General features: G+C 36.4%; 1 protein-coding gene across 2 annotated transcripts in view; it reads left to right on the top strand.

Annotated features, from left to right (window-relative positions):
* The window catches only part of ck (myosin-VIIa ck), a 399,120-nt gene that overhangs the window by 323,637 nt on the left and 52,724 nt on the right, over nt 1-22,759 (top strand). For both annotated transcript variants that reach the window (XM_067151286.2, XM_067151287.2), the window contains exons 27-29: nt 4,348-4,465; nt 7,337-7,463; nt 11,432-11,601. In XM_067151286.2, coding sequence (XP_067007387.2) covers nt 4,348-4,465; nt 7,337-7,463; nt 11,432-11,601 — 415 coding nt within the window. The remainder of the gene's footprint in view (nt 1-4,347; nt 4,466-7,336; nt 7,464-11,431; nt 11,602-22,759) is intronic.

The following is a 22,759-nucleotide window of genomic DNA, read 5'->3' as shown; positions in this document are numbered from 1 at the left end:
TTCCATACTGCGGCTTATTCGTTAGTTATCTTCTAATTCTGAGAAACGTGAACCCGTATGTCCAATTTCTTTCTGAAAAATTGGACTAGTAACACTTCAGTGGGTTCAGTGATAAACGTTTCAGTTTACTTATTCAAAATGCATAATCTAACCTAACTTAACCTTATATGTATAATTAAAACATATTTCAGGTGCCAGTAAAGTAATGATAACCTTTTCACTATAAATTTCCATTTCCATATTTAACCACACGCGATAAAATACAGTGAAATCTTGTTAAGGATTTCCTCATAAAGACGATTTCTCGCTTAGCACGCCATAAATTAGAAGTACTGATTCACGTCGTATTAAATCTATATAATAATACCTCACTTATCGTGTCACAAATTTACACTATTACTGCTTTGTGCAATCACATTTTTCCTAGCCCTGAATATGTTCTTTGTCATCCCTTGTCAAAGGAACGTGATTTCCAACACAGATTAGAGTCTTCACCAATGGAGGCCGGTTGGAGAAATTTGTGTGAAAATGAGAATTGGCCTTGAAATCCTGAACTTTACAGGATAAATTATACCTTTGGGAAGCAAGCCGTTAGCCTCGTGAAAGTTCAGTTTTGTTCTCCAGCTTTCATTGATATTGCTCAATAACCCTGTTTGTGCTTGTATGTTTCATTCCATTCAGGAGTTAGAAATATATTGTGTTCAGTTATACAGTGAAGGGTACCAAATATTTGTCGCATGATAGCCTACATATGGATTAGGAACGTAAAGTGAAGTTGACTAGCGTGTTCATATTATTGTGTAGACCAGATATGGATACTGAAAAAGTCGTTATATTTCTTACTAATGAAGACAAAATTAAAATCCAGGAACTGGACAGGCATCCGGATCTTTCAACGGTGGCGCGTTTGGAATCGAGTTAATCCAATTGATCAAAGTGTTGTTGCATTCAAGATGACAGTCAAAGTAATCCTCTCGCACATGGCTGAGTTAAACCTTCAAATAATTCATGATGGAAGGGTGTGATCAGAAAACAATGTTTAATAACCAAATGGTCCAAAATATAAGGCTTCAGCTGACATTTGTTTTAGAAATATAATAATAATAATGCAAATAATGCGCTGATACTTTTATAGACACCAGTCCAAATGTTTTTATATTTGTTGTCTGGTGTTTTACACACCTTTTAATACACTGTTGTTACCGGTATTTAATAAGCCCCAGCGGTAAAGATTTTTGTATTTGTTCTCTTGTCTTTTTCATGCCTTTTAATACTCTCATCTTTAGAAATGGTAGATGGCCTATATCTTCACTGTACTTGTACATGTACGACGTAATACAGGCATCTCTGAAAAAAACAAACACAAAGTGTTTACATATCCTTGTTGGATAGTTCTGAATCATATATTTGATAGTACGTTTTCTCTCTTAACACATTATCTTTCCTTGTCCCCTGCAGAAATGTCCAAGTGAGATTTTACTGAATAAACTAACCTCTCAAATGAGTCATCCACTCTGCGCCGTACTTTGAGGTGTATCACATTCTTACTTAATTTCAGTACAGTACATAACATTAAATTAAGCGATAGTTTATTTTGGCCTCTATTTCTAAAGAGTTAATAACTACTATCGGGCATGTTATTTACACATTTATTACGGAAACATATTCTCGTTCATTTTCAAATTGTGTTTGCAGAACACCAGTCGACGAGTATTACTAATCGACTCAGACATCCCCTTCGAGTTTGAATGTCGATGAGAGAGCTCACTATGCACGTAGCGCGAAAACTATACTGAAGATGATTGTTCTCATTCAATATAATTGCTAGAGAGCATAAATATATATAATGGAAAAAATAACCTATGCTTAATTGCTTGTAATAATGGATGTTTCAGTGATAGGAGTCTCGCTGTAACCGAAGGATAATACACAGTTTAATATATGAACTTTCAAGGGACAGAAAACATCTATCGTTACAACGGAGTTCTCGCTATACGCCATACTTGCTACGGGCTTCTACTGTGTGTCATAAATATTGTCATGAGAGAGAGAGTTGAGAACTTTGGAAAAGTTTTATTAAGAAATGCACTATTCACAGTAAGACCAAAGAATACAACAAGGGAGACAATTGTTAAGTAATAAACACAAAGAAATAAGTAAAAATAGGTGATGAAGCCATAGAATAATAATAATAATAATAATAATAATTATTATTAATATAACATTCTTTCCTCCATCTTTAGTTTAGTATATAGCCTTGAAGGTACTTCAGAGGTTGATTCACTTTTAAAACTTCTCCATGGTGTAGGAAATAGTTGAACTCAATCGCTTCTGTCCTCGATAGAGAGGAAGGGAGGTGTCAGTTCATCTTGAGATGGAAGCTCCATGCTGACTCCATTTGGAGCTTTAACAGGCGGAACTCTCTCCTTCCACTCTTCCTGGAAGTTGCCAGTGTTTCGCCCCTGTGTGCCACTTTAGGCTCATCATTTTGTAACTAGCACACCTACCAAGACACATGGCTACTCCATATAGTGGAGGCCAATGTGCAGGCTACTTGGAGCCACAGGCAGTGCCAATACTCTGTGAGAGACTAGGCTTCTTTTACAAAAATTGATGCCTGCGAGGCTATCAGATTATATAAATATTGATGTCCAATAACAGACCCTTTATATTGGAATTATAGTTCAAGAACAGTTAATAACCATTCACATTTTGTGATTCTCTTTTGAAACGGTCGGTCGGTCGGTCCACCTCTGCCTCTATAAACAGCATTACAATTAAAGAGTCAGTGTGATTTAATAGCAATGGGATTACAATCCTCCTTGAGTTTGGTGAACAATGAGGGAGGCTAGACATGAGCAACTGCAAGACTACACATGGTTAGTGGGTTCATGTCTCAGCTGAAGTTTAACTGTAGCAGATCATGACCAAATTATATCATAGCAGAGGTTTGGCAGAGGAGGAAGTTTTACATCCTTATAAAAATGGTCCAGAAGACCCATATTAATGTTGCAGCAGCCTACAATCCTTAAGGTAACAGAAGTAGAACCCATTGACTGTGATCCTGATGCAAGAAGGATAGATAAGCTAAGTTTTTTGGCTGTTTTTAATTAAGGAAGCGTGAGGAGCTTCCCATATCAAGCAAGTCAAAAACCTGTTCAGTGTCGACTGTGACCTACAGAAGCTAGAAAAGCATCTATCTGAATGCTTAAATTTGAAGTTTTGATGAAAACTAGACCTACATAATGTCCATGTTTATCAGATAAAGTTTGCTAGATATTTATGTTTCACATTTTTGCAGAAGAAACATATATGACAACTAGCTGCTAGTGTTGGATCTGGTTCGGCAGGTTTCGAGGTTAAGTTGTCTTAGTCAGGCTGAGACGGTACAGGATTAATGGTTGGAGATGAGCAAAAAACGCGGCGAATGTTTAGCTACTAATAAAGATGGTGTCATCATCTTCATCATCATCATCATCATCATCATCATCATCTGGAGCAGTTTCCAACCACAGGCTAGATCTGCTTGGAACATAAGCCTCATTTACCATCTCCTGAGCTCTCTTATTTCTTATTCTGTCCATTCTTGTTAAACCTACTCGACACCTTTGAAATTTCATTTCCACTGGTTGTATTCTACTTTTATTCCTCTCCTTCAACACCCACGTCTCTGATCCATATGTCAGAATTGGCACAAAATAAGTCTTGCTTTTAAGAAGAGGGACATTAAGCCAAATAAAGGTGTCATGTATAAAATAACCTTGGCTCTTCTCAGCTGTCATGACTTTAAACTGGCATTTTTTTCTTAAAAGTTAAAGTGCTTTATGGTGTTGATAGACAGATTCATCAGGTTATTGCCGCTAAGTCCGTAACTTATGTCTAGTGAAAACCTCATTAATTGGATTTATGCAAATACATTCAAGAGAAGTAATAGCATAATTATAATTTTCATAATTGGTCACACATAAAAATACTGAGTTTCTCAGATCCAGATGGAGTTCTGCAGGGTGCAGTACTAATGAGTCCATTCTTTCATTTTTTTTGCTATAAGACAGTCATTTACTTTTTAAATAGTGCTTTATTTAGCCACTCAGTCAAATGGTTCTTAGTGTCCTGCTTTGATGTCTCATTAATCTGGTTACCTTATACTTAAATCTTTTACTAGAACTGATGAAGTAAGAACTTGCTAATATTTTATTTTGAATTTGAGACTGTGTATAAGACATCCATACATGAATGTGTGCATTTAATTTTTAATTATTTTTTAAGTTTGCTGCTGTATGTTAAATTTCTTGTTTATTTTTTATGCTACTTATTTTGCTTCACTGCATGTTGTTTGTTTGACAGAGTTATTATTTGAAAGAAAAGGTGCCTGCTTTGCGAGTGAAAGAGGATGTGGTTAGCTATGCCAAATTTAAATGGCCACTTCTCTTCTCCAGGTTTTATGAAGCATACAGAAATTCTGGTGAGATATCATTTATTTTATAAGAATCTATTTAAGAATTATTTCCAACATATGAACTGAAACTGTTTGTCAGATTTTTTCTATTACTTCAAAATTTGAAACTTGGACAGGTATTAGACAGTATTAGAGAAGGTGGCCAATTAAAGGACTCTACTTTAGGAATTGACATTTTGTACATTCAGTATGAAAGATATTCATATTTTTATTGTTCTTCTTCAGTTTATTTATGTCATCATAATATGTTAATTTTTTAAAATAAAACCAGTTTGCTTTTGGTTAATTCAGTTTTATCAATGTATATCTTGAGAATCCTTGAATGAATTAATGAACCAGCACATATAAATAAAAGGGCCTTAAATAATGCGTGTGTTAAAAGATGAAAAAATGCTAATTTAGGAAACCCTATAGCTAAAATTCTTATTATCAAACCTAATTGTCTTAAAGTCAATAAGGCAATGATCTTCTTTAAGTCAAATTCAAAGTTAGCTCCTAAACCCGCCATAAATATAGTAAGGCCGGCTATAAGTAGTAAAAACTTAGATAATCGGGTATCCACAAATGCTCTATTAAACCGAATCAATAGGTAAACCCCTGATGTAACCAATGTTGATGAGTGTACTAAAGCTGATGCAGGGGTTGGAGCAGCTATAGCTGCTGGCAATCAAGAAGAAAAGGGAATTTGAGCTCTCTTAGTCATAGCAGCTAATACCACTATAGTACAAATTAATATTATAACAAAAGAATCCTTACCAAATCCAAGTAATATACATAATTTCAACTCCCATATGCCATTATTCATGCCATTAATGCTGCATAATGTTGCTGTAAGGTAATCATAAAATGTTCCCGATGGGCATTTGGTTATAAAACGAGTTACAGACTTTGTCACTGAGCACCACATGATAACATGAATGATAATAGATTTCCTTTTTGTACAATAACACTTTTGATTTTGCCATTTTACTGTTCACTGCTATCAGCATTGCAAAGCTCTTCGATGGTGCTTTTCCCTAACTCAGAGAAAATTAATGTTTGCACACTGCTCTTGAAAATTCATGTTTCTTTCTTTTCACCATAAACACAACTAACAGAAGAAGAACACAGTTGTTCACAGGCAAAAAGAATTCTAATTATGGAGGGACAGTAACTACTTCAGACACTTACTTTAACTATATACCTGCAACATACCTGGTGTATACAGTCCACAAACACTTGGATTTCACTTTGTGTAGTGATGGATTACCATGCCATGTCTTCAAAATAAAACTAGCAGCCTTTTGAATCTGGCTTTCAATAATTACACATTCATATTATTACGCACAAGATGAAAACCTACACTCTTTCCAGATTTGTGGCAATACATTGTATTAAAGATTCTTATCTCAGATTTATATTTTGAATTTCAATATTGTTTACAAAAAGTTATTTACATTTGAAATTCAATGATCGTGAGGCAATGAAACACTAAAGAGCAAGCTGGTCCAGTGCGATTTTAAATCCAGTAATGGTGTGACTCTGAGACAGGATATTTATACCAGGAAGGAAAGAATATGTTCTGAAAATAAGTTTGACAAAAAATGTCCTACTATTTACAGTTGGATGATAATGATGAACAGAGATGTCCATAGTCCTTAGAGTGAATGAACAACATTAATGCTGCATAATGTTGCTGTTAGGTAATCATAAAATGTCCCCGATGGGCATTTGGTTATAAAAAGACATACAGACTGTGTTACTGAGCACCACATGATAACATGAATGGTAATAGATTTCCTTTTTGTACAATAAGTCGGTGATTTACTATGATTAGTTTTGATTCTGTTTAACAACAACCCTGTCGTGCTTGTTCGAGTATCCTATATTACTTCTACAGTATAATTTTCCAATTAGCTGTTCCATTATTTGTTCACTGTGATGTTCACCATATGTTTTTATAAGGTTTTTATTATTATAACTGATACATGCTTTGAGCACAGTGCATTCTTGACATTTGAACATTTCCAGATTGATTCCTTGTGATATCTTTATTATTAAGTATTACTATAATCCAGATACAAAAAAAAGTGGTTCTTCCAAGGATTTAACATACAAAGAAATTTATTATTATTATTATTATTATTATTATTATTATTATTATTATTATTATTATTATTATTATTATTATTATTATTATTATTATTATTATTCCAGTGGGGCCCGGGTTCAATTCCTGGCCAGGTCAAACATTTTAACTGCCTATGATTAATTCATCTGGCTTGGGGACTGGGTGTTTGTGATTGTCTTAATAAAATTCTATTCTTTAGATAAAACATATCACACTACCAACCACCACAGAAATACACAATAGTGAATACATCCTTCCACATAGGGTTGTTTGTTATCAGGAAGGGCTAACCGACAGCCATAAAGTTGGGACAAATCCATTTCAAGTACCATCACTAATTAATTGGGAAAAAGGCCAAGAAGGAGAAGACTTCTTTCTCTCTCAAAGCATTTAAATTCTCAATAAACAACTGCAAATAAATTACATTATACGACCATGTCACTATCTTTCTAAATGAAATGTTGGTAACAGACATGCGAGATTGAGTGTTGTCTTGAGAGTTGGTTGCTGAAGAAGGTTTTAATATAGGCAGTTGAAAATATTTCACTGAGGTAACTTGTTGGTGGTAGTGTAATCATTACTTTTCTTTGTTAAAGTTATTTCCATTTGGTATTTCCCTCATGTAAGTTTTGATGATCCTGGTAACATCATCTCAAATGGCTGTAGAACTTTCCTTGACTTCCGGAGAAAAATAATAGATCCACAGACACTCAATAGGTACTTTACTTTCAGAATAGCCATTTATTTAGTTATTTTTGTTGCCATAGGTCCCAATCTACCGAAGAACGATGTAATAATTGCTGTAAATTGGACTGGAGTATATGTCGTAGACGATCAGGAGCAAGTTCTTCTGGAGTTATCCTTCCCTGAGATTACTACAGTTGCCAGTCAGAAGTAAGTATATTATTGTGATTAACAGTGCCCTTCAGGCAGTAAAAATATGTTACCTCAAATCTGGAAACATATTTCTATATTGGGTAAGGCAAGAGAAAACTACCATAATACTCATTTCCCTTGTCTGCCTCTTTATTGATTCTTAGGCTATCTATAACAGCTGATGGTGGATCCGTTAGGAATCCAACCAGCCTTTGAGCTGATAATAAGAGTAACAGCTTTTCAATATTAATTCATGAGCAGAAACATATACAGTGGACGCCGCTTATTACGATCACTCTGGGACACAGATAATTTGATAACATTAACTGGCTGATAACTGTAGCCAATTTATGTCTAGTGAAAACCTCATTAATTGGATTTATGCAAACACATTCAAGAGCAGTAATAGTATAATTTTCATAATTGGTCACACACAAAAATACTGAGTTTCTCAGATCCAGATGGAGTTCTTAAAGTTAACCATTGTCAGGTCATATTAGGGAGTGTCCCCTGTGCCAATTTTCCAGTGTAATACCACTATATTTATTTTGTCTTCATACCACTTCAAAGTTGGGTTTTTGCTCTTAAACAAGGTATGTGGTTAATTTGGGTACATTTTCTGAAATTTTTCATGCATGCTTTTAATTTTTCGATATTTTTTCGTCACCTATGGCTATGAATTATCACTGTCTGTGGAGGGTTATTGAACTGCAGGGTGCTGTACTAATGAATCCATTCTTTCATTTTTTTTGCAATAAGACAGTCATTTACTTTTTAATTAGTGCTTTATTTAGCCACTCACTCAAACGGTTCAGGAATGGATGAACATTGATGAGGGCATCAATACTGATGCGAAACAGACAAAGATGACATATGCAAGGCAGTTACCTCCGAAGAATTAGATATGAGAGGTTGAACTGTCAATTCGGCTGACCCTGTTCACTGTTTCAGTCCAGTCTTGAATTCTTCATGAATTAAACTAGTAGATATTTAGAAGCTCTCCACTGCATTCTCTCTGTCTGTGATTTTTATTGCTGCAGTGTCTTAGCCAAGAATAATGAAATTAAGAATTTACCTGCATGAAAGAAAAACTGACTAATATACTGTACAAGGAAAATTGTCTGTATATACAATATAAGTGGCTAAATGTTCCAGAAATGGTCTTGTACTTTTATGTGGTTCTCTACTAATACCTTCTCATTTTATTCATTTTTATGCTTCACCTTGATGCATCTGTAGTAAAATGAATGATAAAAGGTAAGTAAATAAAAGAACATTCTTAATTTCTTAATATACATGTTTGGTAATTCATCCTCATAGCTAATACATGGTCATTTGAATGACAATTCTAAACACTTCCTCATAAAAGAATGATTAATTGTCTTGCACCTTTTGTAAAATTAAAATGTGATAACAATTTTCAGTTTTCAAGTGTCGAAAATACGAAAAAATCCTGTCGGTGACTGGTATATAAACAAGTCCGTACAGTAATAGTGGGCGACTCGATGATAAGAATGTTGGACCTGAAGTTGAAGAGGGAATTGCATACTGCTATCCAGGCATACGAGTGGGTCAACTTACAGAACATGTAAACAGTGACAGTATTAGAGAAAATCCTGAAGCTCTGATAGTTCATATTAGCACAAATGACCTTCATAATTTCTCAACACCTAGTGACATAATGCCCGAAACTGATAGGGTTTTTACTGCGTTAAAAAGGAGGTTTCCAGCAGCAAAGCTTTGTCTCAGTGGCGTTTTATATTGGCATGATGTTGATTATCGCTATATGGATGCTGTAAACTCCACTCTTGACTGGTTATGCCGTAATGGAGATGTCCTTTTTGTCGATGCTAATAGTTGGCTTAGAGGTGGTGATTTTAGAAAAGATGGGCTACACCTTAATAGAAAAGGAACCTCTAAGTTTGGTAAACTTCTCAATAGAATATCTAGTAGAATGCTCTCGGGGAAACTAATTAAGGAAATGAGGGGGGATGCTAATCCTAATGGCAAAAACTTAAGTGATACAGAAAATGATTTAGAAAGTATAACTTATATCAGGAATATAACACAAAATGTAGATAGGGAATCATTTCACAGAGGTCAGATACACAATACTAATAAAGCACCAAAGACATCAATAAAAAGGTTAGTTGAACACTTTAGAGGATACTATCAAAATGTAAATGGACTTCGAAGCAAACTAAAACTTAAAATTTCTTCATGTTTAGCTGACTATGACTTCATGATATTAACCGAAACAAATTTAAATGATGAAATTAGTGATGTGGAACTCGGACTCGAAACTTATTCAATTTTCAGACGTGATAGGTCTTCTTTAACGAGTATGAAGGCATCCCATGGGGGTGGTAATGATCTGTATTAGCAAGAGGTTTAAACCTACTCTGATACCATGCATTAATACAGTTGAACAGTTGTTTGTGTCCCTGACTTTTAATACCACAAAATGAATCATTGGTGCTGTATACATTCCACCAAAGTCTCCTGTCCAAAAATATTTCGAACATTGCAGTGCTGTTGAAAAAATTATGCCAAATCTCGACAACCATTTGTTGCTCATTGTTGGTGACTACATTCTACCACATCTTAATTGGATAGTAAATGAAGAAACATCTTCTGGCCTTATGTCAGTAGGTAACCACACTATGCAGTCCACTTTAGTTATAGACACTTTTTCTTATCTCTGTTTAAATCAGTTTAATGCTATCCCAAATTTTCTGAATCACTTTCTTGATTTGGTTTTCAGTAACTCCAGTTCCATTGAAGTAAAATCTAGTAATGAAAGTATTGTCCCCCCTCGATAGACACCACCCAGCATTAGAGATTTCTTTACCTATAAATGAGCTATACAATTCCTTGCCTGCTGATAGTTTTTATTTTGACTTTTTAAATGGTGACTATAATGGACTAAATTATTATCTGTCACAGTTCAGCTGGAAGGTGATGTTTCAGAATCTATCAATTGATAAAAAAACACACACTCTCTCTCTCTCTCTCCTTTCACTCTGGGTATTGGGTAAAAATCACATGCAGACAGGTCCAACAAATACTGCAGATATTCCAGAACTTCCCATTTCCAGCTCTTAAGTAACTCTCAAAAACCCTCTGCTGTATCGTCCTGGAGAATGGTGATCTTACCGAGAAGATCAGGGCGTTTTTATTCAATGGAAAAATACTACACATAATACATCGGTTTGAAAACTTGTAGCTCATCTCGGACCAGTGCAGAAAACTTTACATTTTTGCTCAAATGTCATGTCCGCCCCCTCCCCATCTCAGGATAGTTCACTAAGGAAAGGCACAATCTGCATAGTTTTCAACAGCTTGCTGTGACATTCTCTTGCATTTCTCCTGCAGGAAGAATGGTTATTTAGTTTTATGAATACTATCTTTAATAGGTTGCTTTCATTTTACACAACAACAGACTTACCATGTGATTCCTATTCCTCTCTGTGTGATCACAGGACATACATTCATATTTTGGTACCATAATTTGTAACTTAGAGAAAAATGTTTGAGAACTTTAACTGTGAAACATTCATCAAACATGGTTTGATGGTTCCTGGTGTGAATGGGGACAGGAAGATCTATGTTGGAGTTTGTGTAGACCAGGATGGTATGTGGTTATCAAGGGTACAGGGTTAAATTTATTTAGGCTCGGGAGATCAGAACTCTGTTCCCAGACAGAAATTCAATCTTCTATTAATGTCAACTTGCAAGTTTACTTATAAATTAACGCAGGACTTCCTCACAAGATGTGTGGGTCTCAGAATAATGCTATCATATTATTTAACTCTTTGCTGTATTCTCAGTCAGATTCAGCGTAATGCATTCTAAAATGTGTGCCATTTCTATCACACGCAAGTGAAAGGTTCACTTATTTTTACCATTGCTTACATCCGTATTATTTTTAAATACTTTAAATATTCAATTATTGATAATATAGAAATTATCCATTTCCTCTTTAGAACCAACAAGGTGTTCTCACAGACATTCACCTTATCTACTGTGCGAGGAGAAGAGTTCACCTTTCAGAGCCCCAACGCTGAGGACATACGTGACCTGGTTGTGTACTTCCTTGAAGGCCTGAAAAAGAGATCTAAATTTGTCATCTCTCTCCAGGATTATAAAGCACCAGGTATGTGAATAACACATCATCTAAAATTTGGAAAACCGAGCTCGATAGCTGCAGTCGCTTAAGTGCGGCCAGTGTCCAGTATTCGGGAGATAGTAGGTTCGAACCCCACTGTCGGCAGCCCTGAAAATGGTTTTCCGTGGTTTCCCATTTTCACACCAGGCAAATGCTGGGGCTGTACCTTAATTAAGGCCACAGCCGCTTCCTTCCCACTCCTAGCCCTTCCCTGTCCCATCGTCGCCGTAAGACCTATCTGTGTTGGTGCAACGTAAAGCAACTAGCAAGAAGAAAATTTGGAAAATTCTTAAGAACAATGTCTTTAAAGAGAAACTGCTATCTGAAGTACAACAGTTAAAAAAACCATTATTTTTGGATATTTCATTAATTGGTCGTTTGTTTGTTTGTTTGTTTGTTTGTTTGTTTGTTTGTTTGTTTGTTTGTTTGTTTGTTTGTTTGTTTGTTTGTTTGTTTGTTTGTTTAACAGTTTGGAATCTGAAATTTAACCATAATAGTTCTTGTCTTGAGATCTGGTGTGAATGAATTTATAAAAAGCCAATTTTTCAATGAATCACATCCATATTCTTGACATGTTTGAGAAGTAACTTACTCCTCAGTTTGTCATATTTTACACAGCATAATCCAAAATATTTATCATATCTTATTTTAATTAGCTGTATTAAATAATAATAATAATAATAATAATAATAATAATAATAATAATAATAATAATAATAATAATAATAATAATAATAATAATAATAATAATAATAATAAATTTAATTGCAATATATTATGGTTTATCTCAATGTTAATAATAATTCTTCATATACTTGTGCCAAACATACGTTGCCAGTATATAGCTTTTAACATTTTTTTTAAGGAGGTTTGATTGCTGATGGTGAATTTCTCAGTTTTGAAGTTATATTAAATAAAGATTTCATTCTATTTTTTGTTGTTGGGATTTTCAAGCTAATAAATTATTTTTTGTCCAGTGTTGACAGTGTATGACACAATAGTTTTAAAAGCATAATTGAAATGATGAAATCAATGACAGACTTCTTTCATTCAAAAAATACTGATTCCTTTTTATTCAATCATCACACACAACAATTTTTTTTTTACTTCCATGTGATTTCCTCAGAGAAATGTTATACTTGCATTATTAAACTCTTATTTTATATCTATGTCCAGAATACCATTTATCTGTATGTCTTAGAAAGAACTTTTGACTGATTAGCTGCAAAAGCAGCCGTGAGCAGGAAATGAATACCGTAGATGATGTCTTTATTTGTGATTAGTTAGTATTCAAGGCTCCTTTTTACTATTTTATTGCATCAGTCCACCTAAAATTGAATTTAACTAACAAACTAAAGTTTTTTAAAAATTAAATGAACATATTTTGCATCTGAATTTGTAATGTTACTATGGTGCAGTGTTAAACTGAACACAATTGTGTTTTTTAGATTTATCCACTGAAAGGCAAAATGAAATATTTTTACAGTAATTCCAGTTATAAAACATGATGTTATAACTCTGTACTAAAATAGCCGTAACTTTTTGTAATGTGGTCATATTGCTTCTGTTGACATGTTTCTCAGTGTAAACATCATGGGCACTAGTGCTTAACAGAACTTGATGTCACCTAGATCAGCTGTACTGATTGCTATTGTTTGGTGAAATGCTGCCAGAAGCCTTCCTGCCTGGGTGTGCCTGAAGCTAGTATAAGTAACATTCACAAGCACATACCGGTGCTCAGCAAAATACTACTTGCTTACCTTGAGTCCCAGCTAGCTGCCTCCTGTCCTTCAGCTCTCTGACAGTTCTGAAAACATGAAAACAAACCTAGTGAGGGATTCGTGTTGTAGTTAAAATATATACTGTATTTATGGTACTTTGGTACTTACCTGGAGGTAAAGTTACACCAGCATTGGTAGTGTTGATGGTGTTCAGTATACCATTGTTGAGACCTTCTGAAAACGGTTATACACCTAGGTAAAGAGAGATGTCATTTTTACCTGTTTGAATTTAAATTGGAATATTTGCAGTATGTATGTAATAAATTAATAGGAAGAAAAATAGGAAAATAATATTTAAATTTGAAATTAGTTTAACAAAGAGTTTCTTTATAAATTGAACTCAGTCCTCCTCAGTCCTGAGAAGAAATCTGGAGTATTTTTCTTAAAATGTTACTGATTTAGAGTTAATGGAATCATCGATACCTAGATAGAAAAAATATTATTAGGAATGTAAGCTAAGTAAAAACTAATGTATCATAAGTATATTTTTTGGATTGTCCTCCTTTTTAGTTCATATGAATTTTTTTTATTTTTTTTTTATTTTTTTAATTTTTTTTATTTTTTTTTTTGCACCCCACTGTTGTTGATGTTTATCTTATCGAAGAATCTTTAGTAACAAAGAGAGGCGCAGTAAATTATGACTTTTGATGCCTCATGCATTTTTATCTATATAAATAAGATAAGAGTTTTGTTTGTCCTTTTGTCAGAGTTCTTAAATTTTCTTTTTTTCTTTGCTAATGGCTTTTACGTCGCACCGACACAGATAGGTCTTATGGCGACGATGGGATGGGATGGGAAATGTCTGGGAGTTGGAAGGAAGCGGCCATGGCCTTAATTAAGGTACAGCCCCAGCATTTGCCTGGTGTGAAAATGGGAAACCACGGAAAACCATCTTCAGGGCTGCTGACAGTGGGATTCGAACCCACTATCTCCCGGATGCAAGCTCACAGCCACGCGCCTCTAACCGCACGGCCAACTCGCCCGGTCTTAAAAATTAGTCTTTGTTTGTCAGTCATGTCCAAATTAAGAAGGAAATGCAATTTTAAATTTTCCATCATGTTGTTTGAAAGTATATGTGCACATCACAAGAAAATGGCCGAACAGAATTTAATGAAAATCAGTATTTAAGGTCAAGGGAGAAAGTGCTACAATCTAGGCTGTAAAGAATTTTGTACATGCTGGATGAAATATTAGTTTAGGGGAAGGTTTAAAAATTAATGTTTGGATATCTCCATTAATATTGCTCCTATCACTAAAGCTACATAACAAAGTTATGAAAAATCAAATTTTTTATATTCTGCACAGTAAAAGTGGACCCTAAAGTGAATAATAATGGAAATATATGTATTAAAAATTGTCTGCACCCCTCTGTTGTTGATGTTAACCTTATCAAAGAATCTTTTGTAACAAAGAGAGGAGCAGTAAATTGTAACCTCCCATGCCTCATGCATTTTTATTTAGTAGAAAAATGATCATTACTGATGCTTGAATGAACTGACTGTCCACATTATGCACAATTCAGGGACACTATCTTGCAAATTGGAATAGCTTCTGTATGAAAATGGCAGGGGGAAACTGGAGAGTTAGATAACTTTTCTCTCTTGCCGTTTTTCTGGATCACTCAAATTCTGATAACTACTGACACGGGCACCTTGACCCTTCATGGTGTTTTACAAGAAGTTCACAATATCCATGCTGTTCAAAATACATCACTTTGCGAACAAGCCACTTTGGAACTTAAATAATGAACAGCGTCATGGAAGTAAATGGTACCGACATTCTGGCCTATCAGAGTATTCGAGTTGTTCAATCTGTGCTATAGTGGTGCTGATAGGAAGGGGGTGTTTACAGCCAATAGGCAGATTCCTTTTATCCATTTACCTGAACCTATGTGCTGATCTGTCAAAGACACGTATGATAACTAGTTAACTCTAATTATAGGAATTTTTTTCATCTTGGCCAAGTTCAACACTAATTTTTTATTATTATTATTATTATTATTATTATTATTATTATTATTATTATTATTATTATTATTATTATTATTATTATTATTATTATTATTCACACTTAAAATATTTTGAAGTTTTAATATAATGAAATGAAATGGCGTATGGTTTTTAGTGCCGGGAGTGTCCGAGGACAAATTCGGGTTGCCAGATGCAGGTCTTTTGATTTGACGCCCTGCGCGTTGTGATGAGGATGAAATGATAAAGACAGCCCCCATGCCAGCGAAATTAACCAATTATGGTTAAAATTCCCAACCCTGCCAGGAATCAAATGCAGGACCCCTGTGACCAAAGGCCAGCACGCTAACCATTTAGCCATGGGGCCAGACTTTCGATATACTAGTAGTAATTGAAAATAGTAACTGGAGAGTTAGGTAACCTTTTCTATAATATTCTTAATTTATAAATATGCTAGCTTTAGAACCTGGCATTGCCTGGATAGATTTTGAATGTTTGCCTTTAAGATTTGTCATCATCATCATCCTAAACCATCTCCAGTTTCCCGGGTGTGGTATATGAGCCTCCTCCATCTCATCCTGTCCTTGTACCATTCTTCCTCCATCAACTTGTCCCAATCATGACCTCTCAGCAGTACATCGCTCTTAACTAAATCTATCCATTTCCTTCGTGGCCTTCCCACGGGTCGTCTTCCTTCTACCTTTCTGTCAAATTCCTTCCTTGCAGTTCTGTTTACTGGCATCCTCTTCATGTGGCCAAACCACTTCAGTCTTGATATCTGAATCTTATTGAGGAGAGAATCATCTATTCCTACTTCTTCTCTAATTTTCTCATTCCTAATCTTGTCTTTCCTGGTTTTCTGGATCATAGTGCGTAGGAATTTCATTTCAGCTGCCTGAAGTTTGGAATTATCTCTATTGGTCAGTGTTGTGGTTTCGAGACTGTATGTAAGAATTGGTGTATAATAGGACTTGTACAATGTCATTTTTGTTTTCATGGGTATTTGCTCATCCCACAGCAGGTGTCTTACCTGGTAGTAAAATTGTGCTGCCTTATTGATTCAATTGTTCACCTCATGTTTTGCTAGGTTGTCATTTGATATAACGCTACCCAAGTATTTGAAAACTGGAACGCTGTCCAGTTGAGCTTCATTTAACATGACTATTGGTTCTGCTCCTTCCCCATACACTTTCATCACCATCGTCTTGGTCTTGCTGATGTTTAAACCATATTTCTTAAACTCCTCATTCCAGCTTTGTATTCTCTCTTCCAATTCCTCTTCTGAGTCACTCCAGATCGCAACATCATCTGCAAATGTGAAGGCTTTGATATCTCCATGTTCTTTCATTTTAATAGATTTCATTACTACATCCATTACAATAATAAATAGAAGTGGTGACAATGAGCTGCCCTGCTGCACTCCTCTTTGTTTCAAACCAGTCCGACAAACCACATCCTACTTGAATACAGCTTCTGTTCCCACTATACAACATTTTCACTTTGTCTATGAGGCTGTCTCGCACTTGAAGTTCTTTCATGCATTGCCAAATTCTTTCCCTTGGTACACTGTCATATGCTTTCTCAATGTCCAAAAATATTAGAAATAAAGGCTTGTTCTTCTCCAAGTATTTTTCCATTAGCATCCTAATTGCAAATATAAGGTCTGTAGTTGACCTTCCTGGTCTGAAACCATACTGCTCTTCTTCCAAAATTGGTTCAACAATATCTCTGATTCTGGTCTCTATTATTTTTTCCAATATTTTCAGGACATGAGACAGTAGTGTGATACCACGGTAATTAGTACATTATCGTCATCTTCCTTTCTTGAACAGAGGTACAATGATGCCCATCTTCCAGTCCTCAGGAATAGTATTTTCCTCCCATATCTTGTTGAGCACTCTATAGAGCCATTGGATTCCTGGAACTCCCGCTGCTTTCAGCATATCTGCACTTAGTTCATTTATGCCCACTGCCTTTCCTTTCTTCATGCTCTTGAGCGCATTTTCAACCTCAAGCCATGTAATTGGTGGTTCAGTTGTGGTTCCTCGACTTGGCTCTCCTCTATCCGTTGTTATGTTTTCTGTATCTCCATTCAGCAGCTTTTCGAAATAGATCTTGAGTTCTTGTTTAATTTCTCCCTCTTCTTGTGCCAGAGTTCCATCATCACGTTCTATTGCTTTTATGGTCTCTTGATCCCTTCGCTTGTTTTTCACTACTCTGTATAGCAATTTCATATTTCCTCTAATGTCGTCTTCCAGTTTGTCTGCAAACTCATTCCATTTCTTCTCTCTTTCTTCCCTTACAATGTTCTTTACAGCAAGTTTCTTGTTCCTGTATACTCCTTGAAGTCTTTGTATTTCTTGTTCATTTCGTTCTTGTCCCTGTTTCTGTTTTTCCTTGTCCAGTGCCTTCTTTATTTGGTTTCTTTCTTTCACTGCTGTTTTCACTCTATCATTCCACCATGGTGTCTCCTTTTTTCTTTTGATAGAACTTGTAACTCCACATAGGTTTTTGGCTTCTCCCACAAAGGTGTCTTTGAAGGCCTTCCATTCTTCATTAACACTGGTTACTTCACACTTCGGCAAACTCTATTGAATCCTTAGTTTGTATCCTTCCTTTATTTGGACTTCTTGCAACTTCCAAGTTTTAACCCTTGGTTTTTTCGTAATAAGTTTCTGCGTTTCATTTGCCTTATGTTTGAAGTCTACTACTAACAATCTGTGGTCACTGTCCATGCTTTCACTAGGGATGACCTTTACATCTGTGATGTATCTGCCACCATCTTTATTTGTGATTACGTAGTCAGTCAATGTTCTATTGACGTCCGGAACGGGGGAGGAGCTTTCGGTCAGCTGTTTCCAATATGGCGGCGAGATAGTGACGGGAAGTAAACATGACAGTGATCGGGTGTGCGTCTGTAGGATTTATGAAATATTCAAAATGTCTTTGGTGTCGTATGCGCAACTGTTGAGAGTTGTCGGTGATTTCACGCGTCCATTGGTGGAAGGGAAATAAATATTCAAGCGTAATTACTTGATATGTGTAGGTAAAAAGTTTGAAACCGAAGATGAAACTGGTGTTGTAGCGTTGTCTTTACAATCATCCCACATCGATTCAAAACCGCACAAAGTTAATGTTGTCTTGAACAAGGGGGTATAAATGTGAAGTGCAACTGTATATGTAAAGCGGGTTTGTCAGAGAAATGTTACCGATGACACGCTGATTCACCTTAACAGTTGAGCTACTGTAATTTTCCACTATTAGAGGTTATGGAGTAATTTCTTGTTGATTTGGTCCATGCCAAAGCCTTAGCCAGGTGACGGGGGAGTTACCTATTTTGTAAACTGTAATCTTGGGGAAGAAAGAAAATAATAATTCTACTAAGTAAATGTTGTAAAGCAAATAAATCCTAGGCTTTATACAGGCTTGTGTTGGAATAGCCCACATATTCTTAATGTTCTTCCATTTTTACCATCAGCACAAAATTTAGAACTTAGAACCGACAATAATAAGTATAAAAATTATAACTACCTACAGAATATGCAGACCAAAGTTGGAAAATTATAATTTAAGAGTACTATAACCTCTACAGTCACAGCTGTTTGGGGTTGAAGAATACTTGGTTTGTCCAATTCTACCAAATAATTAGGTTATGGCTTCTAATTTAAGATCACCGGGCGAGTTGGCCGTGCGGTTAGGATCCTGAAGCTGTGAGCTCGCATCCGGGAGATAGTGGGTTCGAACCCCACTGTCGGCAGCCCTGAAGGTGGTTTTCCGTTTTTTCCCATTTTCACACCAGGCAAATGCTGGGGCTGTACGTTAATTAAGGCCACGGCCGCTTCCTTCCCATTCCTAGACCTTTCCTTTCCCATCGTCGCCATAAGACCTATCTGTGTCGGTGTGACGTAAAACAAATAGCAAAAAAAGTTAATTTATGATGGAAAAATACTACATATTTTCTTTCATTGTTAGAAGTATTTTATAGGCAATTTAAATGCAGCGCTTAATTACTACCAGTTAAAGATATTACTCACATGTTGATAGTTAATTTACTGTCTGCTGTTACACATATGAAGAAGTTTACAAAGAGCGGATTACATTCTATGTGCGGCACAGAAGTATTAGGCTACAAGTTTATCAGTATTTTTGATGTAGCTAAATTTTTGTGAATACAAATTAGAGACAATAAGTATCAAGGAGTACAATAAACAGTACCGGTACCTACGCTGTGGAAAGAAGTCGTCTTCACGAGAATGCAGACTGCACACTGTCATATATCGCGTAACGCGTTTTCGAATTGACAGCGCGTGAAGCCCGTCTTTCTCTCTGAACTTTTTGTACAGGAAAGTAGTGAACAGATTTCGCATCCGTTTTTTACGATTTGCAACCGTATACAGAGCAGTACCTCCTCAAATTTGACTATTTTCTTTCTGTTTCCATCACGACGTCAATGCTTCGCCATGTAAATAAATCTCACCAGTCACTATGTTGCAGCTTCAACATTCTACCGCGTGGCTGCGCCATCCAACTTTTCTGACGTCAATACTGGCCATCCCAACTGTACCTTGTTATTCTGTGACTGTCTCTTTTTTTGAAGAATGTATTTTTGATTATAAGATCATTTCTTCTGCACAGATCTAATAGTTGTTCTCCTTCTGGGTTCCTTTGTCCAAATCCATGTGGACCAATGATGTTCTCGTACCCAAGTCTGTCTACCCCAACTTGCGCATTTAGATCTCCAATAATAATAACATTTTCCTCATTAACTGTATCTTCCAGGTCTTGCCGAAATTTCTCTTTGTCTTCCTCACTGCAGCCTGTCTGTGGGGCATACACTTGTATGATGGTGTACTTAGTGTTCTCCAGTTTCATGAACATTTTAATGATTCTATCACTTTTGCAGATAACTTCAGCTGTAGCATCAGTCCTTTCGTTAATTAAGAATCCAACACCATTTTTCGCTACCTTCTCCTGTCCACTCCAGTATAATTTATAACCTCCACGAAGTGTCTTACTTCCAGTCCCTTTCCATTTGGTCTCACTTAATCCCAATATTGATATTTTTCTTCTATCCATCATGTCTAGGAGTTCTTCTAACTTTCCAGTTAATGATAGAATGTTCATAGTTCCAATTCGGTATTTGGGTCTCTTTTTTATTTGGGGTTTCCTTTCAGAACATTGTATATCATCAGCCTTACGGTCATCATACTTTACAATTGTCTGAGAGGACGTGTCAGTCCGGTCTATAATATTCTTTCCGAGGCTCTTTTTCTTATTGAAAGCAACTGTACTCAGTACTCTCCTGCTGACTTGCTAGGCCTAACTCATAAGAGGATTTTCTTTCAAGGTTTACTCCCTTAGCCTTTGAGGATGCCTTCCTCGTCCTACAAGGCAGTAGGTTCCATCTGTACACCCCAGGAGGATGGGTTGCCTCTTCCGCCATCTCCGCCGTACCGAAGTCCATCTTCTCCGCCGTAGATGCCGTTGAGGTCTTCATCCTTAACCCAGGGCAAGGGCCCTCCATATTTATGACCCCTGGAGAGAGGGTGTCCCAGTATTTTAAAACCCCCATGAATTGGGCTACCTGTTGGTCCGCGGGTTGTATTGGTTAGTTCAACCAGCCCTACATACTGTAGGGGCCCCCTATCCGCCACCTGGGGACGCGCTCTGTAGGGGTCGGGTTCCCCTGGTTACTTATTGGAAGTTAACCCCACCCACAAGGAGTAAGGTTATTTGCAGAGTTAAGATTTGTATTACCAGTTATTTACGTGTGAAGTGAATTTTTATAGAATTCCTTTTTGAGATGTTGATTTTACGATCTATTATTTAATTTCAGAGTTATTTAGATGTGTTTGGTTTCAAGTTTTAGATGACTTAATGTTTGAGCAAAACTTTGTCCTTGTTGAAGCTTAAATTGACTGGGAAGTATTTGATCCTTTCAAGAAAATAATAAGCGACAACTGTATGTATTTACCCGTCGTGCTATTCATTTGATGTACATGATTTCAACTGTCGTTGAGGCTGTCACCAATCAGCCTTGCGACCCCAAAAGCAGTGGATTCAACACCAATCTTGGTCATTTTAGACTATATACTTTTAATCCTCTCTCAGTCCCAGTCTTAACGGAGACTTAACGTGGACTTAAATGGTGTCCAGAGCGTCGCAATTCATCTCAGTGACACACAAACAATGGATTTGACATTAATATTGGTTTTATTTTCCATTATTTTTACATGTTGTCATCCCCTCCCATGACATTTGTGTACCAAGTTTCGTTGAGAGCTATTCTTGAACATATGAGGCGTTTTTTAAGTAAGGTCTGTTTGAAAATAAGTACACACTGAAAGGTTATTTTTAAAAAGTACATTTATTTTCAGAAAATACATACTTCACTCTATTTTTTGACATAGTTGGCAACTTTGTTCAAACACTTATCATACCTTGTAACCAATTTTAAAATACCCTCTTCATAGAAACTTGCCGCCTGCTCCGATAATCAAGAGTTCACTGCCGTTTTCACATCGTCGTCATCATTGTAATGGTTGCCACTGAGGTGATGTTTGAGGTGGAGGAACAGATGGTAATCGCTCGGCGCAAGATCAGGACTGTAGGGTGGGTGGTCTAAAAATTTCCAGCCAAAACTGTCTAATAAATTGCGGGTCTGACCTGCAGTGTGAGGTCTTGCATTGTCATGGAGAAGGACAATTCCCTTTGTCAGCATGCCGCGTCTTTTGTTTTAAATTGCTCTGCATAGCTTTCTCAGGGTTTGGCAGTATGCTTCTGCATTGATAGTGGTTCCTCATTGCATGAAGTCGACCAACAAAACACCATGCCTGTCCCATAACACCAACGCCATGATTTTGCGCTGGGACAGAGTCTGTTTGGCCTTCACCTTTACAGGCAAGTGTGTGTGTCTCCATTCCATGCTCTATTGCTTCAATTCGGGCATGATATGCGAAACCCATGTTTCGTCTCCAGTTATGATCTAACTCAAGAAGCCGTCACCTTCATCATAAAGAGTCAAGAACTTCATCGCACACTCAGATCTTTGGTTTTTGTGGTCTTCTGTTAGGAGTTTCGGGACCCAATGGGAGCACAGTTTCCTAAACTTTAGGTGTTCAGAAACAATGTTGTAAAGCACTGATCTCGACGCGTCAGAAAATTCATTTGAGAGACCTGTTATTGTGAAGCGCCTGTTCTCATAAATCTTCGCTTCAACTGAAGCCATCAAATCGTCTGTAATCAAAGAAGGGCGACCGGAGCAGTCCTCATCATGGACATTGTCACGGCCATCTTTGAATTGTCGTACCCACTTACGCACTTTGCTTTCACTCATAACAGTATCACCGTACACTTCGCAAATCTGTCGATGAATTTCTGTAGCAGACAGGTTCCTTG

Source organism: Anabrus simplex, chromosome 7, assembly GCF_040414725.1.
Source record: "Anabrus simplex isolate iqAnaSimp1 chromosome 7, ASM4041472v1, whole genome shotgun sequence".
NCBI classification, from domain to species: domain Eukaryota; kingdom Metazoa; phylum Arthropoda; class Insecta; order Orthoptera; family Tettigoniidae; genus Anabrus; species Anabrus simplex.
This window is presented reverse-complemented; position numbering and strand designations above follow the sequence as displayed.